The sequence below is a fragment of the Tachypleus tridentatus genome, chromosome 5, assembly GCF_004210375.1.
Source record: "Tachypleus tridentatus isolate NWPU-2018 chromosome 5, ASM421037v1, whole genome shotgun sequence".
Taxonomy (NCBI): Eukaryota; Metazoa; Arthropoda; class Merostomata; order Xiphosura; family Limulidae; genus Tachypleus; species Tachypleus tridentatus.
The window spans coordinates 2509405-2528488 of NC_134829.1; the positions used below are offsets into that span (position 1 = coordinate 2509405).

Consider the following 19084-nt stretch of genomic DNA (forward strand, 5'->3'; position numbering starts at 1 on the left):
GTTGCTAAGCAACTAAAGCATAACTTAATATTGTTGACAGTCGATGTACTGTTTGTTTGTTTTTGAATTTCGCGCAAAGCTACACAAGAGATATCTGCGCTAGCCGTCCCTAATTTTGCAGTGTAAGACTAGAGGGAAGGCAGCTAGTCATCGCCACCCACCGTCAACTCTTGGGCTACTCTTTTACCAACGAATAGTAGGATTGGCCGTCACGTTATAACGCCCCAACGGCTGAAATGGCATGTTTGGTGCGACGGGAATTCGAACCCGGGACCCTCGGATTACGAGTCAAGCCCCTTAACCACCTGGCCGTGCAGGTTCGATGTACTGAAACTATAAATTAAAAATAAATTTGGAAAAATATTTGCTGAGTCCTCGTTGATTAAATCGGTTTATTTTTATTAACAATGCTGATGGTATAACAGAAAGTAGCCGAATTCAGAGCATGTTAAGTTTAAAATGTAATGTTTCACGACACCCCGGTCACTAAAATAGTGACTCACAGGCACTAATCCAAATTGTATATCTGGATAAATGCATTTTGCGGCTCCTCTTATATCGAGAATTTAAGCGTTACGTGACACACACTAATTTTCATATAGGTTAGATTATTTAATAAAGTAAGAAACATTAGGGAAATCTAATTACTAGAACCAACAGAGGGCCAGTGGACTCATGTTACAAAGTTCATTATTATATGGCCGAGGTTACAAATATTAATAATGTAAAGAATCATACAATGTAATGAGTGCTGATAGCTCGCAAATAAATGAATAGCATTTTGGCGTTGAGAAGTCCATGTATGATTCTCCATAGTAACGTATATGTGTCATATAAAACAAAGACAGTAATAACTGATGTGTACGTTTGTTACAAGGCACCAAAAATGAGTACATTAGTCCCTCGCTGAGACAGCGATAAATCTTCAGATTTGCAACGTTAAAACCAGAGGTTCCATTCCATTCGATGAACATAGAAGATAGCCCCACGTGGCTTTGATGTAAGAAAACGCACATACACATAAAAGACATTAGTATTAATACCATCAATAACTGTTACAATGTCATAAGACATGGTATTAATACCATCACTGTTACAATGTCATAAGACATGATATTAATACCATCACTGTTACAATGTAATAAGAAATTAGTGTTAATACCATCAGTAACTGTTACGATGTAATAAGACGTTGGTATTAGCACCATTAAAAACTGTTAGAGAGTCATAAGACATTGGTATTAATACTATTAATAACTGTAATTTATTTTCAGGTATATTGTGTTACTATATAGAAATAAAAATTCATCATTTTAAACAGAACAGTTTATTATTATCTACAGACTGGTTTCAATAAGAAACCGAAGATTTGATGTCTCTCTACTGCGTTCGATTTGTTGAACATTTCAGAGAGTGGACAATGATTAATGGATGGAAAGAAAGAACATTGGTATCACTGTGGGTCACAAGCCTAATCATGTACAGAGATTGGGACGTGAGTTTCCTGAGAAAGGAAGTTAAGATAACAAGGCATACATCTTTTGAAGTCATGAATGTACGAGCACTACGAACCACTCATTCGGTCATGTGCACGTGATGTTATCAGCCCAAACACACTTAAAGTGTTGGAGTATGGAACATAATTCTATAAACGTTGAGTAACAGAAATGATTTTGTTTGATTAAAGTGAGTTAAAAGCCTAACCACGTCGTTGCTATTCGTGCTCTACACGATGACGTTCTATTCGTGCTCTATACGATGACGTTGATGTTTCGACAATAACAGCGAAGTTTTTACTATAAAAGGGTCCGTCGTAAGACTGTCAGGTTCAAAGCACACCACACCCACCTGCATGCTTTTCACAATTCATCTAATATACGAGAGCGACCGTTTCCCATTGCACCTTCAGATATTCCACTTGGATATAAATTCAAAAGTACAGGCCTCTTGAGGCTTGTCTGCTTTGTTTTCGTATGGAATAGATGTTTGAAGTATACGGCAGTACCAGATGAATGAATACGTTGGTGCACGTGAGCTCTATGATTTATCCAGTCGGAAATCATTCTTAATTATATTAGGCGCTGTTGAATGGTTCACGTAAAAAGCTTTTACTCCTACTGACTTATGTGATCTTTAATTCTCATTGGTCAAACCTTACCTATCATGGCTGGGGTACGACTTGTTGTAAGTGCCTTTGTGTGTGATCCTGAGTCCCAACATGATACATATTCCTATGTTTTCCAATACCATTAAAGTACAATTGATATTTAGGCCATGAAAATTCTTATTGCAAATCTGAATATATGTTTATAATTCAAGTATTTGCGACGGATGGGTCTGTTACCTTATACTTTTCCCGACATCTGTTGGGATCAACTTTATGTCGGGTTATTTACGTGTTTAAAATCGTTTCATATAAAAAAATTCAATCCTAAGAAGGATGCGAAATATAGGTCAATTTTAGTTAATAAAATATACTGGTAATAATTTAAAGGAATTATAGAAATACATGATAAATAATTATAATATGTAAACATTATTAATGCAACATGTTTTTAATATTTCTTGTTTTGATTAAATAAGCAAAGAACATAAGATATTATTTATTACAGCTTACAAATTTAAGACAAGAAAAATAGCTAAAAAAAGTCTGGTTAATTTGAATAATATTTAAGATGTATTTTCATTCATTCCTATAACAAAACATGTTTTATAAAAACCCGTAATAATTTTACGGAAAACGCGTGATATTAATTTCGCGGATTCTTATTTCTAAGGAAACGTATTTTATTTAGAAGTGAAAAATTCACTATAAGTTAATTAAAATAAAATGCACTTTGATGGTGTTAAACATTTGAGACATTTAACACGATTTTCTACCAGTTAATATGTTGTAATGGTACATTAACTGTTTTCAGTTCTATTACACTAGTAGTGTCTTCCATATTAGTCTTAGACACCAGCTCAATGATGCGACTGTAAAAACATAAATAAAACAACTTTTCAAAGATATAATCAAAACAACTAATCAAGACAAAAATAAAATCAGGAAATCGTCTTCTATAGCAGATTTCTTCAGATCTAGAGGAAACAAGACAAACAGGCAAATGTCTACAAACATGTTTACGTTAAGAACAGCATCAAGTGACTGCTTATGTTCCACGAGTTAGGTTCCAGTTTACTTCTTATGTTAATTTACAATTCTAAACCTAGACCACGAGTTAGGTTCCAGTTTACTTCTTATGTTAATTTACAATTCTAAACCTAGACCACGAGTTAGGTTCCAGTTTACTTCTTATGTTAATTTACAACTCTAAACCTAGCTCACGAGTTAGGTTCCAGTTTACTTCTTATGTTAATTTACAATTCTAAACCTAGACCACGAGTTACGTTCCAGTTTACTTCTTATGTTAATTTACACACCTAAACCTAGACCACGAGTTAGGTTCCAGTTTATTTCTTATGTTAATTTACAATTATAAACCTAGACAACGAGTTAGGTTCCAGTTTAATGTTAATTTACAATTCTAAACCTAGACCACAAGTTAGGTTCCAGTTTACTTCTTATGTTAATTTACAATTCTAAACCTAGACCACGAGTTAGGTTCCAGTTTACTTCTTATGTTAATTTACACACCTAAACCTAGACCACGAGTTAGGTTCCAGTTTACTTCTTATGGTAATTTACAATACTAAACCTAGACCACGAGTTAGGTTCCAGTTTACTTCTTATGTTAATTTACACACCTAAGCCTAGACCACGAGTTAGGTTCCAGTTTACTTCTTATGTTAATTTACACACCTAAACCTAGACCACGAGTTAGGTTCCAGTTTACTTCTTATGTTAATTTATACATCTAAACCTAGACCACGAGTTAGGTTCCAGTTTACTTCTTATGTTAATTTACACACCTAAACCTAGACCACGAGTTAGGTTCCAGTTTACTTCTTATGTTAATTTACAATTCTAAACCTAGACCACGAGTTACGTTCCAGTTTACTTCTTATGTTAATTTACAATTCTAAACCTAGACCACGAGTTAGGTTCCAGTTTACTTCTTATGTTAATTTAACACCTAAACCTAGACCACGAGTTAGGTTCCAGTTTACTTCTTATGTTAATTTAACACCTAAACCTAGACCACGAGTTAGGTTCCAGTTTACTTCTTATGTTAATTTACACACATAAACCTAGACCACGAGTTAGGTTCCAGTTTACTTCTTATGTTAATTTAAAATTCTAAACCTACACCACGAGTTAGGTTCCAGTTTACTTCTTATGTTAATTTACAATTCTAAACCTAGACCACAGGTTAGGTTCCAGTTTATTTCTTTAATGTGGTAATTTAATATATTAAACCGACGAATTTTAACCATATAACGAGTTGCTGAAAACATTTTCTGTATACAGGAAATGTTCTCATTTGGTGATTCTCACAGTTAAACTGGACGTCCCCTAGTGATGATTCTCCCAGTTAAACTTGACGTCCTCTAGTGATGATTCTCCCAGTTAAACTGGACGTCCTCTAGTGATGTTGTCCTTATAATATTGCTTTATCGAGTGAACGATGTTATTTTTATCAAAATTTAGCTTTCTCAGAGAACGGTAAATATTTCGACATGAGAGGTAAAACATAATATGGAAAGGTGTTGGTTTCGCTTTTCTTTACACAAATATTCGTAAGCCTTTCTCTTGAATCGTATGTGTTTATATTTTACGTCAGTTTCTCAGTTGAGATACGACGAAAGGAGTGTGGAACTCTAAGAGACACCACTACTGTAACATTGTCGTTGGATGTCGAAAACCGGAAGAAAGGTAGCGAAGCAATCAGTGTCGTCAGTCCAGATGCACGTATCTGTTTGCACGCTGAACGATCTCTCAGAGAACAAAACAGAAACCTGTTTTACATCGACTCTCGACGTAGGCCTTTTCCTTTTCGTTTTCTCTATTTTAGTGAAGACATTGAATACACTCGAGATTAGTTGTTTATTTTTGTTTTAATTTCGCGCAAAGCTACTCGAGGGCTATCTGCGCTAGCCGTCCCTAATTTAGCAGTGTAAGATTAGAGTAAAGGCAGCTAGTCATCACCACCCACCGCCAACTCTTCAGCTACTCTTTTGCTAACGAATAGTGGGATTAACGGTCACATTATAACGCCCCAGGGCTGAAAGGGCGAGCATGTTTGGTGCGACGGAGATGCGAACCCACGACCCTCTGAGTACGAGTCGCACGCCTTAACCACCTGGCCATGCCGGTTAATCGAGAGTTGTTGGAATAAAATTAATGGTCAGTTGTTGTATGACTCAAAATAGATGTTAAAGTAGCTTCCGATCTTGAAACATAAAATTTAAAAGAAACAACTAAACTTAAATTGAAGATATAGTGCTGGGTGTAGTCAGGACATGCTCGTTTTTCTGACCAAACGTCCTAATATTGTAATACTTGCAGGACCGTCTTAATTACAAGTTAAATTAAACAGACACTTCTTATGTACCACTACGGTTATTCTATCCCAACTCTACACTTTCATATTAGTTCCATCAAGTGTAAGAGTTTGTGAGATTACACAGTTGCACTGATAAAGTACAGTTACAAAACGGCGTCTGAGTTCGGTACACTACTGGGAATCGAACCCTGAACATTACCGATGTCAGATTGTGAATAGCTGCTGCTCGCTCACCGTAAACTTATCTCATTTTAAAAGTGGTCATTTGGACATAAATATCTGACATTTAATAAGTTTCAATAAGAAAACAAAAAAAAAAATAACAACGTCACGTGGGGTCACAAACATGAAATTCATAAAAAATAATCCAAAGGCAATAAATATCATCTGAGAGGCACCAACCAACATTTTATAAAAAATATCATCTCAAAGACACCAACCAATAGTTTATAAAAAATATCATCTGAAAGGCACCAACCAATAGCTTATGAAATATCATCTGATAGGCACCAACCAATATTTTATAAAAAAATATCATCTGAAAGGCACCAACAATAGTTTATAAAAAAATATCATCTGAAAGGCATCAATCAATAGTTTATAAAAATATCATCTGATAAGCACCAAACAATATTTTATAAAAAATATCATCTGATAGGCAGCAACCAATAGTTTATAAAAAAAATATCATCTGAAAGGCACAACCAATAGTTTATAAAAATATCATTTTAAAGGCACCAACCAATATTTTATACAAATATCATCTGAAAGGCACCAACCAATAGTTTATAAAAAATATAATCTCAAAGGCACCAACCAATAGTTTGTAAAAAATATCATCTGATAGGCACCAGCCAATATTTTATGAAAAGTATCATTTGAAAGGCAACAACCAACATTTTTAAAAATTATCATCTGGAAGGCACCAACCAATAGCTTATACAAATATCATCTGAAAGGCACCAAGCAATAGTTTTGGAAAAAATATCATTTGATAGGCACCAACCAATATTTTATACAAATATCATCTGAAAGGCACCAACCAATAGTTTATAAAAATATAATCTGAAAGGCAGCAACCAATAGTTTATAAAAATATCATCTGAAAGGCACCAACCAATAGTTTATAAAAATATAATCTCAAAGGCACCAACCAATAGTTTGTAAAAAATATCATCTGATAGGCACCAACCAATATTTTATAAAAAGTATCATTTGAAAGGCAGCAACCAATATTTGTAAAAATTATCATCTGGAAGGCACCAACCAATAGCTTATACAAATATCATCTGAAAGGCACCAACCAATAGTTCATAAAAATATCATCTGAAAGGCACCAACCAATAGTTTATAAAAATATCATCTGAAAGGCACCAAGCAATAGTTTATAAAAAATATAATCTCAAAGGCACCAACCAATAGTTTGTAAAAAATATCATCTGATAGGCACCAACCAATATTTTATTAAAAATATCATCTCAAAGACACCAACCTATAGTTTATAAAAATATCATCTGAAAGGTACCAATCGATAGTTTATAAAAATACCATCTGAAAGGCACCAACCAATAGTTTATAAAAATATCATCTGAAAGGCACCAACCAATATTTTATAAAAATATCATCTGAAAGACACCAACCAATATTTTATGAAAAATATCATCTGAAAGACACCAACCAATATTTTATAAAAAAAATATCATCTGAAAGACACCAACCAATATTTTATAAAAAATATTATCTGAAAGAGAGCAACCGAGAGTTTATAAAAATATATCATCTGAAAGGCACCAATCACTATTTTATAAAAAATATATCATCTAAAAGGCACCAACCAAAGTATCAACAAATATTATGTTTGAAATACAGTTCATAATAATTCCTTTAACATGCACCAATAATCTGTTGTAGGTTAAGACACGTACTTTAATAAAGCTACGATCAAGGGTACATAATAAATGGCCCAAGATATGTCATCCTGATTCCTAAATGTGTTAATAACTTGTATCTATACCTTAATTTTGTTTTTAATCGGAAATGTTGAAGTCTTGTCAAACTTAAACCATATATTTCACAACTTATCCTCAATACTAAACATCAAACTGCATAGAAACTAAATATTATACGTTACACAACTTACGCCCTATGTATTGCACGTGAGACTTGACTACATACCTGACGTCAGAAAAACACATAGGTTTACAAAGTACTGATACAACGCGGTAAAAACCCTATAAACTTTCGAAACGTGGACGTTTCTTTTTTATGGGAAACTTACATACAAACTTAATACTACACGATAGACTGAAACCCGAATAAAATTCAAGATAATACCTATTAGTATTAGTGATATAATACTAGAAAATATTTTTAAAAAACTCATAAAAAGCATATCAGAAAAATGTGATAAAACAGGTATAAATCAGCTTAGCCCAGAATGGTCCGGTGGTTTGGACACTCGACTCATAATCTGAACGTAGCGGGTTCGAATCTCAGTCACACCAAACATTCTCTCCCTTTCAGCCTTGGGGGCGTTATAACGTTAGTGTCAATCCCATTATTTGTTGGTGAAAGAGTAGCCCAAGAGTTGGCGGTGGGTGGTGATGATTAGCTGCTAAACTAGGAACGCTAGCGCAGATAGCCCTCGTATTGCTTTGCGCGAAATCCATACCAAACCTCTAAGTTCCTACTTTATATTTCTCAACTCTACCTTCTTTATACACGTAACTCTAATCTGTGAGATCTCCAAAGTTAAAGTAAACAAATAAATTTCCAAGGAACCTTTTCTTTTGAAATATTAAAAGAAATGTTATAACTGTACCAGCTATCATCTCATCACATTCAGGCCTAAGATCTACGTCATTCCCTACGTCATTTTTAATAAGTGTGATGTTCTGAAAATAAACATAAAGGTCAGAACTGGAAGCCCCCCGCTAGTGTAGCGGTAAGTCTACGGATTTGCAACGCTAAAATCAGGGATTCGATTCCCTTCGGTGGGCTCAGCAGATAGCCTAATGTGGCTTTGTTATTAGAAAACAAACACACAGAACCGGAAACTCTCTGTTTAACCTTTGGTTAATATGATACATATAAGCTAAAAGTACCTAAAGAATACATGATATTTGCAGCTAATGGAGCATTTAAAGTAAAACTTATACAGCTGAAAAGACTTGTATTCAATCAATCTGTAGATACAACCTAAACTCCTATTTGCTTTACCACTAACATCAGTACACTGTTTGAAAGGCTCTAAAGACTGATGAACCTTTAAACCAAGTGTCTCTTTCGTGACACTGTAAAGGTTATTCCAATACAAGTTACAGAACTGGTAACATAGCGAAACTACTGGGACACGAAATGTTCAATCTAACACATCAAAACTTAACTTTCTTCTTTTAGAGAAAGTTACACATAATTAGGAAGGCGATAAAACATTTTCACATTCTTCAATATAATAATAATAATATTATTAGTGTAACCAACATCAACAACCTAACGCTAGTCGATTATACAAATCTATAATCAGAAAACTTCGGTAAACAGCTGTTGACCACATGCTTATTGTACAGTAAACTGTCAACACAACAACCAAACACACTCTGTGTGTCATGTGTAACCGAGAAAACAAAAAGATTGTATAATAACAGGATATACATACACTATCTTCAGGTTGTATTAGCAGTAATCTGAAATCACTGTTTAGAAATTATCAGAATAAAACACCAAGCCTTCCTTCGTCTTCAGAGTACAGAAGAACACGTATACAGTCACAAGTTTTATTGTTTAAACGTTACATATGAACACATTCACAAGTGTTACTAAACTGTGGATATCTAGAGATAAACGATCAGAACTAATCTGTGGATATCTAAAGATAAACGATCAGAACTAATCTGTGGATATCTAGAGATAAACGATCAGAACTAATCTGTGGATATATATAGATAAACGATCACAACAAATCTGTGGATATCTATAGATAAACGATCACAACTAATCTGTGGATATCTAGAGATAAACGATCAGAACTAATCTGTGGATATCTAAAGATAAACGATCAGAACTAATCTGTGGATATCTAACAATAAACGATCAGAACTAATCTGTGGATATCTATAGATAAACGATCAGACCTAATCTGTGGATATCTAAAGATAAACGATCAGAACTAATCTGTGGATATCTAAAGATAAACGATCAGAACTAATCTGTGGATATCTAACAATAAACGATCAGAACTAATCTGTGGATATCTATAGATAAACGATCAGACCTAATCTGTGGATATCTAAAGATAAACGATTAGAACTAATCTGTGGATATCAAACGATAAACGATCAGAACTGATCTGTGGATATCTAGAGATAAACGATCAGAACTAATCTGTGGATATCTAAAGATAAACGATCAGAACTAATCTGTGGATATCTAACAATAAACGATCAGAACTAATCTGTGGATATCTATAGATAAACGATCAGACCTAATCTGTGGATATCTAAAGATAAACGATTAGAACTAATCTGTGGATATCAAACGATAAACGATCAGAACTGATCTGTGGATATCTAAAGATAAACGATCAGAACTAATTTGTGGATATCTAAGGATAAACGATCAGAACTAATTTGTGGATATCTAAGGATAAACGATCACAACTAATCTGTGAATATCTAAGGATAAACGATCAGAACTAATCTGTGGATATCTAAAGATAAACGATCAGAACTAATCTGTGGATATCTAACGATAAACGATCAGAACTAATCTGTGGATATCTATAGATAAACGATCACAACTAATCTGTGGATATCTAGAGATAAACGATCAGAACTAATCTGTGGATATCTAAAGATAAAAGATCAGAACTAATTTGTGGATATCTATAGGTAAACGATCAGAACGAATCTGTGGATATCTAAGGATAAACGATCACAACTAGTCTGTGGATATAAAAGATAATGGATCAGAACTAATTTGTGGATATCTAAGGATAAACGATCAGAACTAATCTGTGGATACCTAAGGATAAACGATCAGAACTAATCTGTGGATATCTTACGATAAACGATCAGAACTAATTTGTGGATATCTAAAGCTAAACGATCAGAACTAATTTGTAGATATCTAAAGATAAACGATCAGAACTAATCTGTGGATATCTAAAGATAAACGATCAGAACTACACTGTGGATATCTAAAGATAAACGATCAAACTAATCTGTGGATATCTAAAAATAAACGATCAGAACTAATCTGTGGATATCTAAGGATAAACGATCAGAACTAATCTTTGGATATCTAAAGATAAACGATCAGAACTACTCTGTGGATATCTAAGGATAAACGATCAGAACTAATCTGTGGATATCTAAAGATAAACGATCAGAACTAATCTGTGGATATCTAAGGATAAACGTCAGAACTAATCTGTGGATATCTAAAGATAAACGATCAGGACTAAACTTGTGGATATCTAAAGATAAACGATCAGAACTAATCTGTGGATATCTAAAGATAAACGATCAGAACTAATCTGTGAATATCTAAAGATAAACGATCAGAACTAAATTGTAAATATCTAAAGATAAACGATCAGAACTAATCTGTGGATATCTAAAGATAAACGATTAGAACTAATGTGGATATCTTAAGATAAACGATCAGAACTAATCTGTGGATATCTAAAGATAAACGATTAGAACTAATGTGGATATCTTAAGATAAACGATCAGAACTAATCTGTGGATATCTAAAGATAAACGATCAGAACTAATCTGAGGAAATCTAAACATAAACGATCAGAACTAAATTGTGGATATCTAAAGATAAACGATTAGAACTGATCTGTGGATATTTAAAGATAAACGATCAAAACTAATCTGTGGATATCTAACGATAAACGATCAGAACTAATCTGTGAATATCTAAAGATAAACGATTAGAACTAATTTGTGGATATCTAAGGATAAACGATCAGAACTAATCTGTGGATATCTGAGGATAAACGATCAGAACTAATTTGTGGATATCTAAGGATAAACGATCACAACTAATCTGTGGATATCTAAAGATAAACGATCAGAACTAATCTGTGGATATCTAATGATAAACGATCAGGACTAATCTGTGGATATCTAAGGATAAACGATCAGAACTAATCTGTGAATATCTAAAGATAAACGATCAGAACTAAATTGTAAATATCTAAAGATAAACGATAAGAACTAAACTGTGGATATCTAAAGATAAACGATCAGAACTAATCTGTAGATATCTAAAGATAAACGATCAGAACTAATCTGTGGATATCTAAAGATAAACGATCAGAACTAATCTGTGGATATCTAAAGATAAACGATCAGAACTAAACTGTGGATATCTTAAGATAAACGATCAGAACTAATCTGTGGATATCTAAAGATAAACGATCAGAACTAATCTGTGGATATCTCAAGATAAACGATCAGAGCTAAACTGTGGATATCTCAAGATAAACGATCAGAGCTCGATCACTGGATGTGAACGTACGGATTACGTTACGTGTATAAAGCTTGGTTCAGTTGTAGGATGGTATTTTATTAAATGGCTTACAGAAATTAAAAGACATCAACAGCGCATTACATTTACTTGTCACCTTTAACTACAATTGAAAAAATCGAACGTTTATTAGCATTAAGGTGAAAAAATAAAACACGTTTATTTTTCTTGTTCTAACATTTCACAATACGTTCTTTTTCCGGCGTCACATATCCAAGTCTTCTAGCTGAATGTGACAAAAATAGTAATTTTTTGTCCACAGCCAAGTCTCGACTTATCCGTCTGGAGTGTTCTCAATTTGTACATTACTCAGTGTTGGCAAACTCTGGAATCTCAGACGGTTTACACAGGAAGTGTATATTGTAAATATTTTCTGAGTACAGTCCAAGTGTGAGTTGTGTATGGAAACTAGGCCTAGTTTTATTATTTGAACTTTACATTATTTTGTGTCGCTACTGATAGCATTTAAAATTTTTCCAGTATAAGTTTGATGACATTCTTAAATACCATTGTAAACATATAAATACGAATGTTTTACAGTAATGTTTTTTTTATACAAAACCAATATTAGCATTATAACCTTTTAACCCGAACTGGTTCAGTGAATGTATTCAAATAACTTTTCACGTTTAACAGAAATCCTTTAATTCCAGTTTATTCACTTAAGTTTTAGAGATTTTAGTCCTTATGTACTTTATATTATTTGAAAGTAAAGATTGCGGGGAACTTAAGACACTTATAGTTTTGTTATGATGTCTTGTCACACTTTAGGGGAGTTTCAATATCTTTAGTTTTGTTGTGATATTTTATCACGCCGGTGGGAAGTTTAAAACATCTTTACTTTTGTTGTGATGACTTATCACAAGTGTGGTGAGTTTAAAATATCTTTAGTTTTGTTGTGATGTTTTGTCACACTTGTAGAAAGTTTAAAATATCTTTAGTTTTGTTGTGATGTCTTATAGCATCTGTGAGAGTTTAAAATATCTATAGTTTTATTGTGATGTCTTACCAGACCTGTGAAGGTGTTTAAAACATAGTTAGTTTTGTTGTGACTTCTTATCACACCTGTGGAAAGTTTAAACTACCTTTAGTTTTGTTGTGATGTTTTATCACACTTGTGGAGAGTTTAAAACATCTTTAGTTTTGTTGTGATGTCTTGTCACACTTCAGTGGAGTTTAAAATATCTTTACTTTTGTTGTGATGTCTTATCACACTTGTGGGAAGTTTCAAATATTGTTAGTATTGTTGTGATGCCTTACCACACTTGTGGGGAGTTTAAAATGTCTTTAGTATTATTTTGATGTCTTATCACACTTGTGGGAAGTTTCAAATATTGTTAGTATTGTTGTGATGCCTTACCACACTTGTGGGGAGTTTAAAATGTCTTTAGTATTTTTGTTATGTCTTATCACACCTGTGGAGAGTTTCAAATATCTTAAACTTTGCTGTTTTGTTTTATCCCACTTTCAAGATATTTAGAATATCTTTTGTTTTATTATTTATATCAAACTTGTACTGTAACACTCTGCAACATGAAAGAAAGTTTTTAATATGTTATTATAATTTTTAAAAATGAATACCAAGGTTTATAAAGCAGGTTGTATCAAACTAGACCAGTGTGGTAAAACAGTGTGGTGTTTTTTTTTTTTCCAGTTCTATTTGTAGCTCTACATACTTTCTGAAGTTTAATGTTCAATATATCATAGACACACAGATAATATTATTGAGTATCTGTAGACCGTGCTTTACAAATAAATACGTGCTTATTTAACTATGCTCCTGCAAAAGAAAAAATCTCTGTGGTGGGTGTGGTAAAACAGTGGTAAAGCTGGTTACCTTTCTTAGTAGCCCGAAAGTTGTCATAGCGGTCAAGCCTTTCCATGTGGGCGACTACAGTGGACCGGGCCAGGATGTTTATGTCAGCATTAGTTCGATCTACAGCCAATCGGAAAGCAAACTCCTCCTCGTCATCTCCTATATCAAACAAGCCACCTGGTGAAAAACAAATAAAATACGTCATATACCTGAAGAAGGAAAGGAAAATATGAAATAAGTAAGAAATTCAAGGTTTAAATATGCACAATAATTTATTGTATAAATTTAAAGGTTAAATATACCATTAAAACTACATGTTTCAGTAGAAATAATTACACCATTCTCAGGATACTTGAAAAAACATGGCATACCTCAGTGTACTGTGTTTCTTCTGATATCCTGAAGATGGCGCTGTTTATTACCGAAATGTGTAGAATTTTAACTGAATATTTTGCTAAATTTTAACCTGCCTAAGCAAACTATAAGCATTTAAACGTCAATCGAATAAAGTAAATTCTTTTTACGTTAAAAACTGAAATAAGTTGCAATAACATGTTGTCTGTTGTCGAGTAGAATCCAAATACTTTCATATAAATCAGCTAAACTACAGTAATAACACCAGCGTGACATGAACAAGAGAAATACCCACGTGCAGTAGTAACCCAGAAAAACTGAACGTCTATTTCATCCTATCATTGAAATATAAGATTTACAAATCACAGACATTTTAATTCTCGACTCTTTGTACTGACTAATTTCACATATGTTTTTATGGTTTGTTTTCTTTTGCTTTGTACCTAATGTTTGTATATACGCGACTAAAATATTCCTTTGACAAAGTACATTCTGTACAATAATCGACAATTAAAAATCGTTGTATTTTATCTTAGAATGCTCAGGTCACGATACGCTTCTCTCAGTAGGTAAACACCTTTTTGAAAGCTGTAATTTTTAACGTGTACCGTTACTTAATGTTATAATTTCTATTTCTAAAAGTAATAGCTCCGACCAAGTATCTAACAGTGAGTGAAGATCGTGGGTTTTAAACTAACATATGTGTGTTAGTCATGTATAAACATTAACCAAAACTGACAAAGTTATATTCAAAGAAAATTGTCCATCTTCTTTGTTTGTTTTAAATTCCTCGAAATATGAATTTATCTTTAAGGTTTTAACCTTCGTTTGACCCCTGAGCGTCTCCGCCAGTTCTAACTTGAAATCAAACTATATTTGTTCAATGGAGATTCCCAACGAACACCAAATCAACCAGTGTTTCCATTAGTTCTAAGTGAAGTTAAGGCGTGGCTTCATTACCAACTAAGGTGCCGCTCGATATCCACAACGGATGATCAGTAGTGAAAGTCAAACCTGGTGAGTTCAAGGTGTCATCCTCAACAGGCGAAATACAATCCAAATAGCGCCATCTTGTGAATCACAAATTAAAGTTTGTTAGTAGTATATCCAAAAATCGAGAGGTGTGGATCATTAGTGTCCCCTCTACTTGTACATATGGTCATCAAAGATCAGAACTGAATCAAATTGAAAGCTACCTGTAGAAATACTGCACAAACATTACTAGGAAACCAAGCCATGAAAGGTTGAATATTAAATATAATTGGATTATCACACCATGTGAGTACAAAAAAATACGTGATAAATAATACCATGTGAAATCTACGTTAAATACCAAAACATGTCAGTACAAAATCTACGTTAAATACCAAACCACAACAGTACAAAATCTACGTTAAATACCAAACCACGACAGTACAAAATCTACGTTAAATACTTAACCATGTGAGTACAAAATATATTTTATATACCAAACCATGTCAGTACAAATACCAAACCATGACAGTATAAAATCTACGTGATGGACTAAACCATGTCAGTATAAAATCTACGTGATGGACTAGACCATGTCAGTATAACATTTACATGAAAACCATGTCATCTATTATCACTATAAAATCTATATAAGATAGAAGTCTAGTATTATTAGTATAAAACTTAATTTAAAACTGTGAAACCTAAAGTTATTATAAAATCACCTCTAAACCAAACTCTGTATTATTCCAAGCAAATAATAACACAAAAATTTGTGTTTTACTTTATATTATCGAGAGAGATTTACTAGATAAACGGGAAACTATGGCTCACTCAGTTATATCTGTTTAAAAGATGCTACCTATCAAAACTCAATTTAAAACTGTGAAACCTAAAGTTATTGTAAAATCACTTCTAAAATCACAGATGCGCCACCTGTCAAAACTAATTTTAAATCTCCGAGTTATTTAAACAGTTAATTGGTTATGTATTTGCGAGTCTTTAACCAACAGTTAAAAGATAGCCCAGGTCACAGCTATCAGTTTCTCGCCTTCAACAAAGCCCCCTGGTGGCTTAAAAGTAAGTATGAGGGCCAATAATGTTAAATATCGGTTTTTATTTACCTGTTGTTTAAAGAGCTCAGATATCCTATTGTGCATCTTCATGCTTAACAAGAAACAAATGTTCTACTGGAAGACGATCTTCTGAAGTGAAAATATTATTATTGTAAACTGAAGTTATCGTAAACTAACATTTCTAGCACGACGTGGTTGTTATAAATATGAAACACATTATTTGTTCTTGAGAACCTTCACAACCAATGTACTTTCCTCGATTCTATCCTGTGGTCAAGATAAGAAAGAAACGACCTAGTGACTTGCTTTACTCTTGTAACAGCAGTACTTGTGGTCCCACTGTATTCTTAACAAGCATGGTAGGAGTTATATATAAATATTGACTACCACATGATAAACCCGTTATTGTAATGACATTACAAGTTTCAGGATTTGGCTGCGTGAAGAAATCTGAGAAACAGAAGGGTCAAAACGCTTACCTAGAAGAATCCTCTCGGGGAGAGACAGGACTTGGACAAGGAGTGAAGATATTAGTAGACTGTACGAGATCGTTGTGGTTTTCATGGCGATGAAAGTTAGGTTTCGTGGTTGTTACAGCTTGTGCCACATTACCCACACAGTCGTGGTGACCGAATCAAAACACATACTGGGCAAGCAAGCTTCACCTATAAAAACCGTCTATGATGGAGTCGAGCAAACCCGTGGGTTTCGTCTTTCTCCTATCGTATCCAATATAGCGTATTCCTGTTATGGCATCGCTGACACTGCTCATGCGCCCAACAAGCCATGCAGTTCCTGGTGTTCCGGCTACTCCAGAGAGACGAGGAGAGAGACAAAAGAAGAGTGACCGACGAGTCATATTTAAACTGCGTTTTCTTGACTTCTGCAACCGAAAAATAATTGTACCCTTGATATTTGTCACAGGGTATATAAGGAAGTGACGTGGATAATTAAATACGGTTGAAAATACTAAAAAAATTGTATCACTTGTTGAACAAGAGATTAATAGACTGGGAGGCATTCACTGGAAGTTCTCAGTCTTAACAACGTTATACATTTATGACACACAAGTGGCTAGATACTCAGTACTAATAAGAATAACCGTAATCACACAAGAAGGTAGACCCTGCACTCCTTACACTTTAAACTAAAAGACGGCTATAGACAGACACTTCTACCATTGTTCACGGGTTCTGACATCATGATGCGTAGATAAACTACATCTTTCTTTCTCTGTTTCTAAATATATATATATATACAGATTTATATGGGTATATATATATATATACAGATTTATTTAAGTGTGTATATGTATATATATACATTTTATATAGGTATATATATATATACAGATTTATTTAAGTGTGTATATATATATATACATTTTATATAGGTATATATATACAGATTTATTTAAGTGTGTATATATATATATACATTTTATATAGGTATATATATATACAGATTTATATGGGTATATATATATACAGATTTATGAAGGTATATTTATATATTGAAATATATATATATATAAACAGAGTTATGTAGGTGTATATATATATATATCAACAGATTTGTCTAGGTATATATATAGATTTATGTAGGTATATATATATGTAGAGATATTTAGATATATATATATATAGTTTTACCTGGGTATATATATATATGCATATTTATCTATGTATATATATAGATCTATGTAGGTATATATATATATTTTTACGAGGTTTATTTTAATATGTATATACAGATTTATCTACTTGTATATATATATATATATCAAGAAATTTGTCTAGGTATATATATATATATACAAATTTTTCTAGGTGTCTATATATATATAATGATATAAATAGGTACGTATATTTGCAGAATTATTTAGATATATATGAGTAGGTTTACCTAGGTATATAAATATACACAGATTTACCTAGGTATATAAATATACACAGATTTATCTCGGTATATATATATACAGATTTATCTAGGTAAATATAGATAGACATTTTTGTACGTATATATATATATATAGATTTATTTAGTTATATATATATGTAGATTTATTTATCTATACATATATAGATTTACCTAGGTATATATACGCATATTTATCGTGTATATATCCATATATACAGATGTATCTAAGTATATGTACAGAGAGAAAGATTTATTTTGATAAATATAAATTTGTGTGTATAGAGAGGATTATCTAGGAATATTTATATAGAGTTATCTAACTATATAAAAACATATATAGAGAGATTTATCTTGGTATATATAAATATATATATAAATAGAAATTTATATAGGTATATATACACATTTATCTACGTATATATCTATACATTTTTTCTACGCATATATATATATATATATACTGCTTTACCTTTGAATCTATATATATATATTTTTATATAAGTATTTATATATGCAGTTTTAACTAGTTATATATATAGAGAGAACTATCTAGGTATATATATGTATGCTATTTATCTAAGTATATATACATATATAATGATATATGTAGATATATATATATGTAGAATGATCTAGGTTTGTATATATGTTGAATTATTTAGGTATAGATATGTAAAGATTTATCTAGATATATACAAATACCGAATAATCTAGATATATATATATATGCAGATTTATCTACAAACATACACAGTTATGACAGAAAGTGTTCGTACCCCTGCGTCGTGAATAGTTTTCCTCATAACTAAAAAAGTATCAAGATTAGTAAAATGAAAGTAAAGTATATTATACATATCATTCTAACACATATCTACATGAAGTTGTATGTAAATTAAACAACAAATAAACTGTTTATAAACAAATAACCAAACATAGGAGGGGCAGAAAGTGTTCGTACG

The 19084-nt window shown here is 32.5% G+C and overlaps 2 protein-coding genes across 3 annotated transcripts in view; one reads left to right on the forward strand and one right to left on the reverse strand.

Moving 5' to 3' along the window:
• Window positions 1-19084, forward strand: part of LOC143251258 (glutamate receptor ionotropic, kainate 2-like) — a 427216-nt gene that overhangs the window by 241693 nt on the left and 166439 nt on the right. The gene's annotated exons all lie outside the window — the stretch shown is intronic.
• LOC143250402 (uncharacterized) lies at window positions 42-16994 on the reverse strand. 2 transcript variants are annotated; one of them, XM_076500857.1, is made up of 3 exons: window positions 16685-16982; window positions 13825-13980; window positions 42-993 (listed from the first exon to the last, which is right to left on the reverse strand). In XM_076500857.1, the coding sequence occupies exons 1-3, from the start codon at window positions 16767-16769 to the stop codon at window positions 926-928; spliced, it is 309 nt and encodes a 102-aa protein (XP_076356972.1). In that variant the 5' UTR covers window positions 16770-16982; the 3' UTR covers window positions 42-925. The 2 variants fall into 2 exon arrangements, with proteins under 2 accessions (XP_076356972.1, XP_076356971.1); XM_076500856.1 differs by lacking the exon at window positions 42-993 and adding an exon at window positions 2618-4946 and having other exon boundaries at window positions 16685-16994.

Excerpts from the sequence above, each read along its gene's own strand:
- LOC143250402 (XM_076500856.1), bottom strand. The coding sequence starts at position 16,769 with ATGAAAACCACAACGATCTCGTACAGTCTACTAATATCTTCACTCCTT. Across the intron at positions 13,981-16,684 it reads CCCCGAGAGGATTCTTCTAG|GTGGCTTGTTTGATATAGGA; the intron begins GTAAGCGTTTTG and ends GTTTTTCACCAG. Across the intron at positions 4,947-13,824 it reads CTTTCGGGCTACTAAGAAAG|AGAAAACGAAAAGGAAAAGG; the intron begins GTAACCAGCTTT and ends TCACTAAAATAG.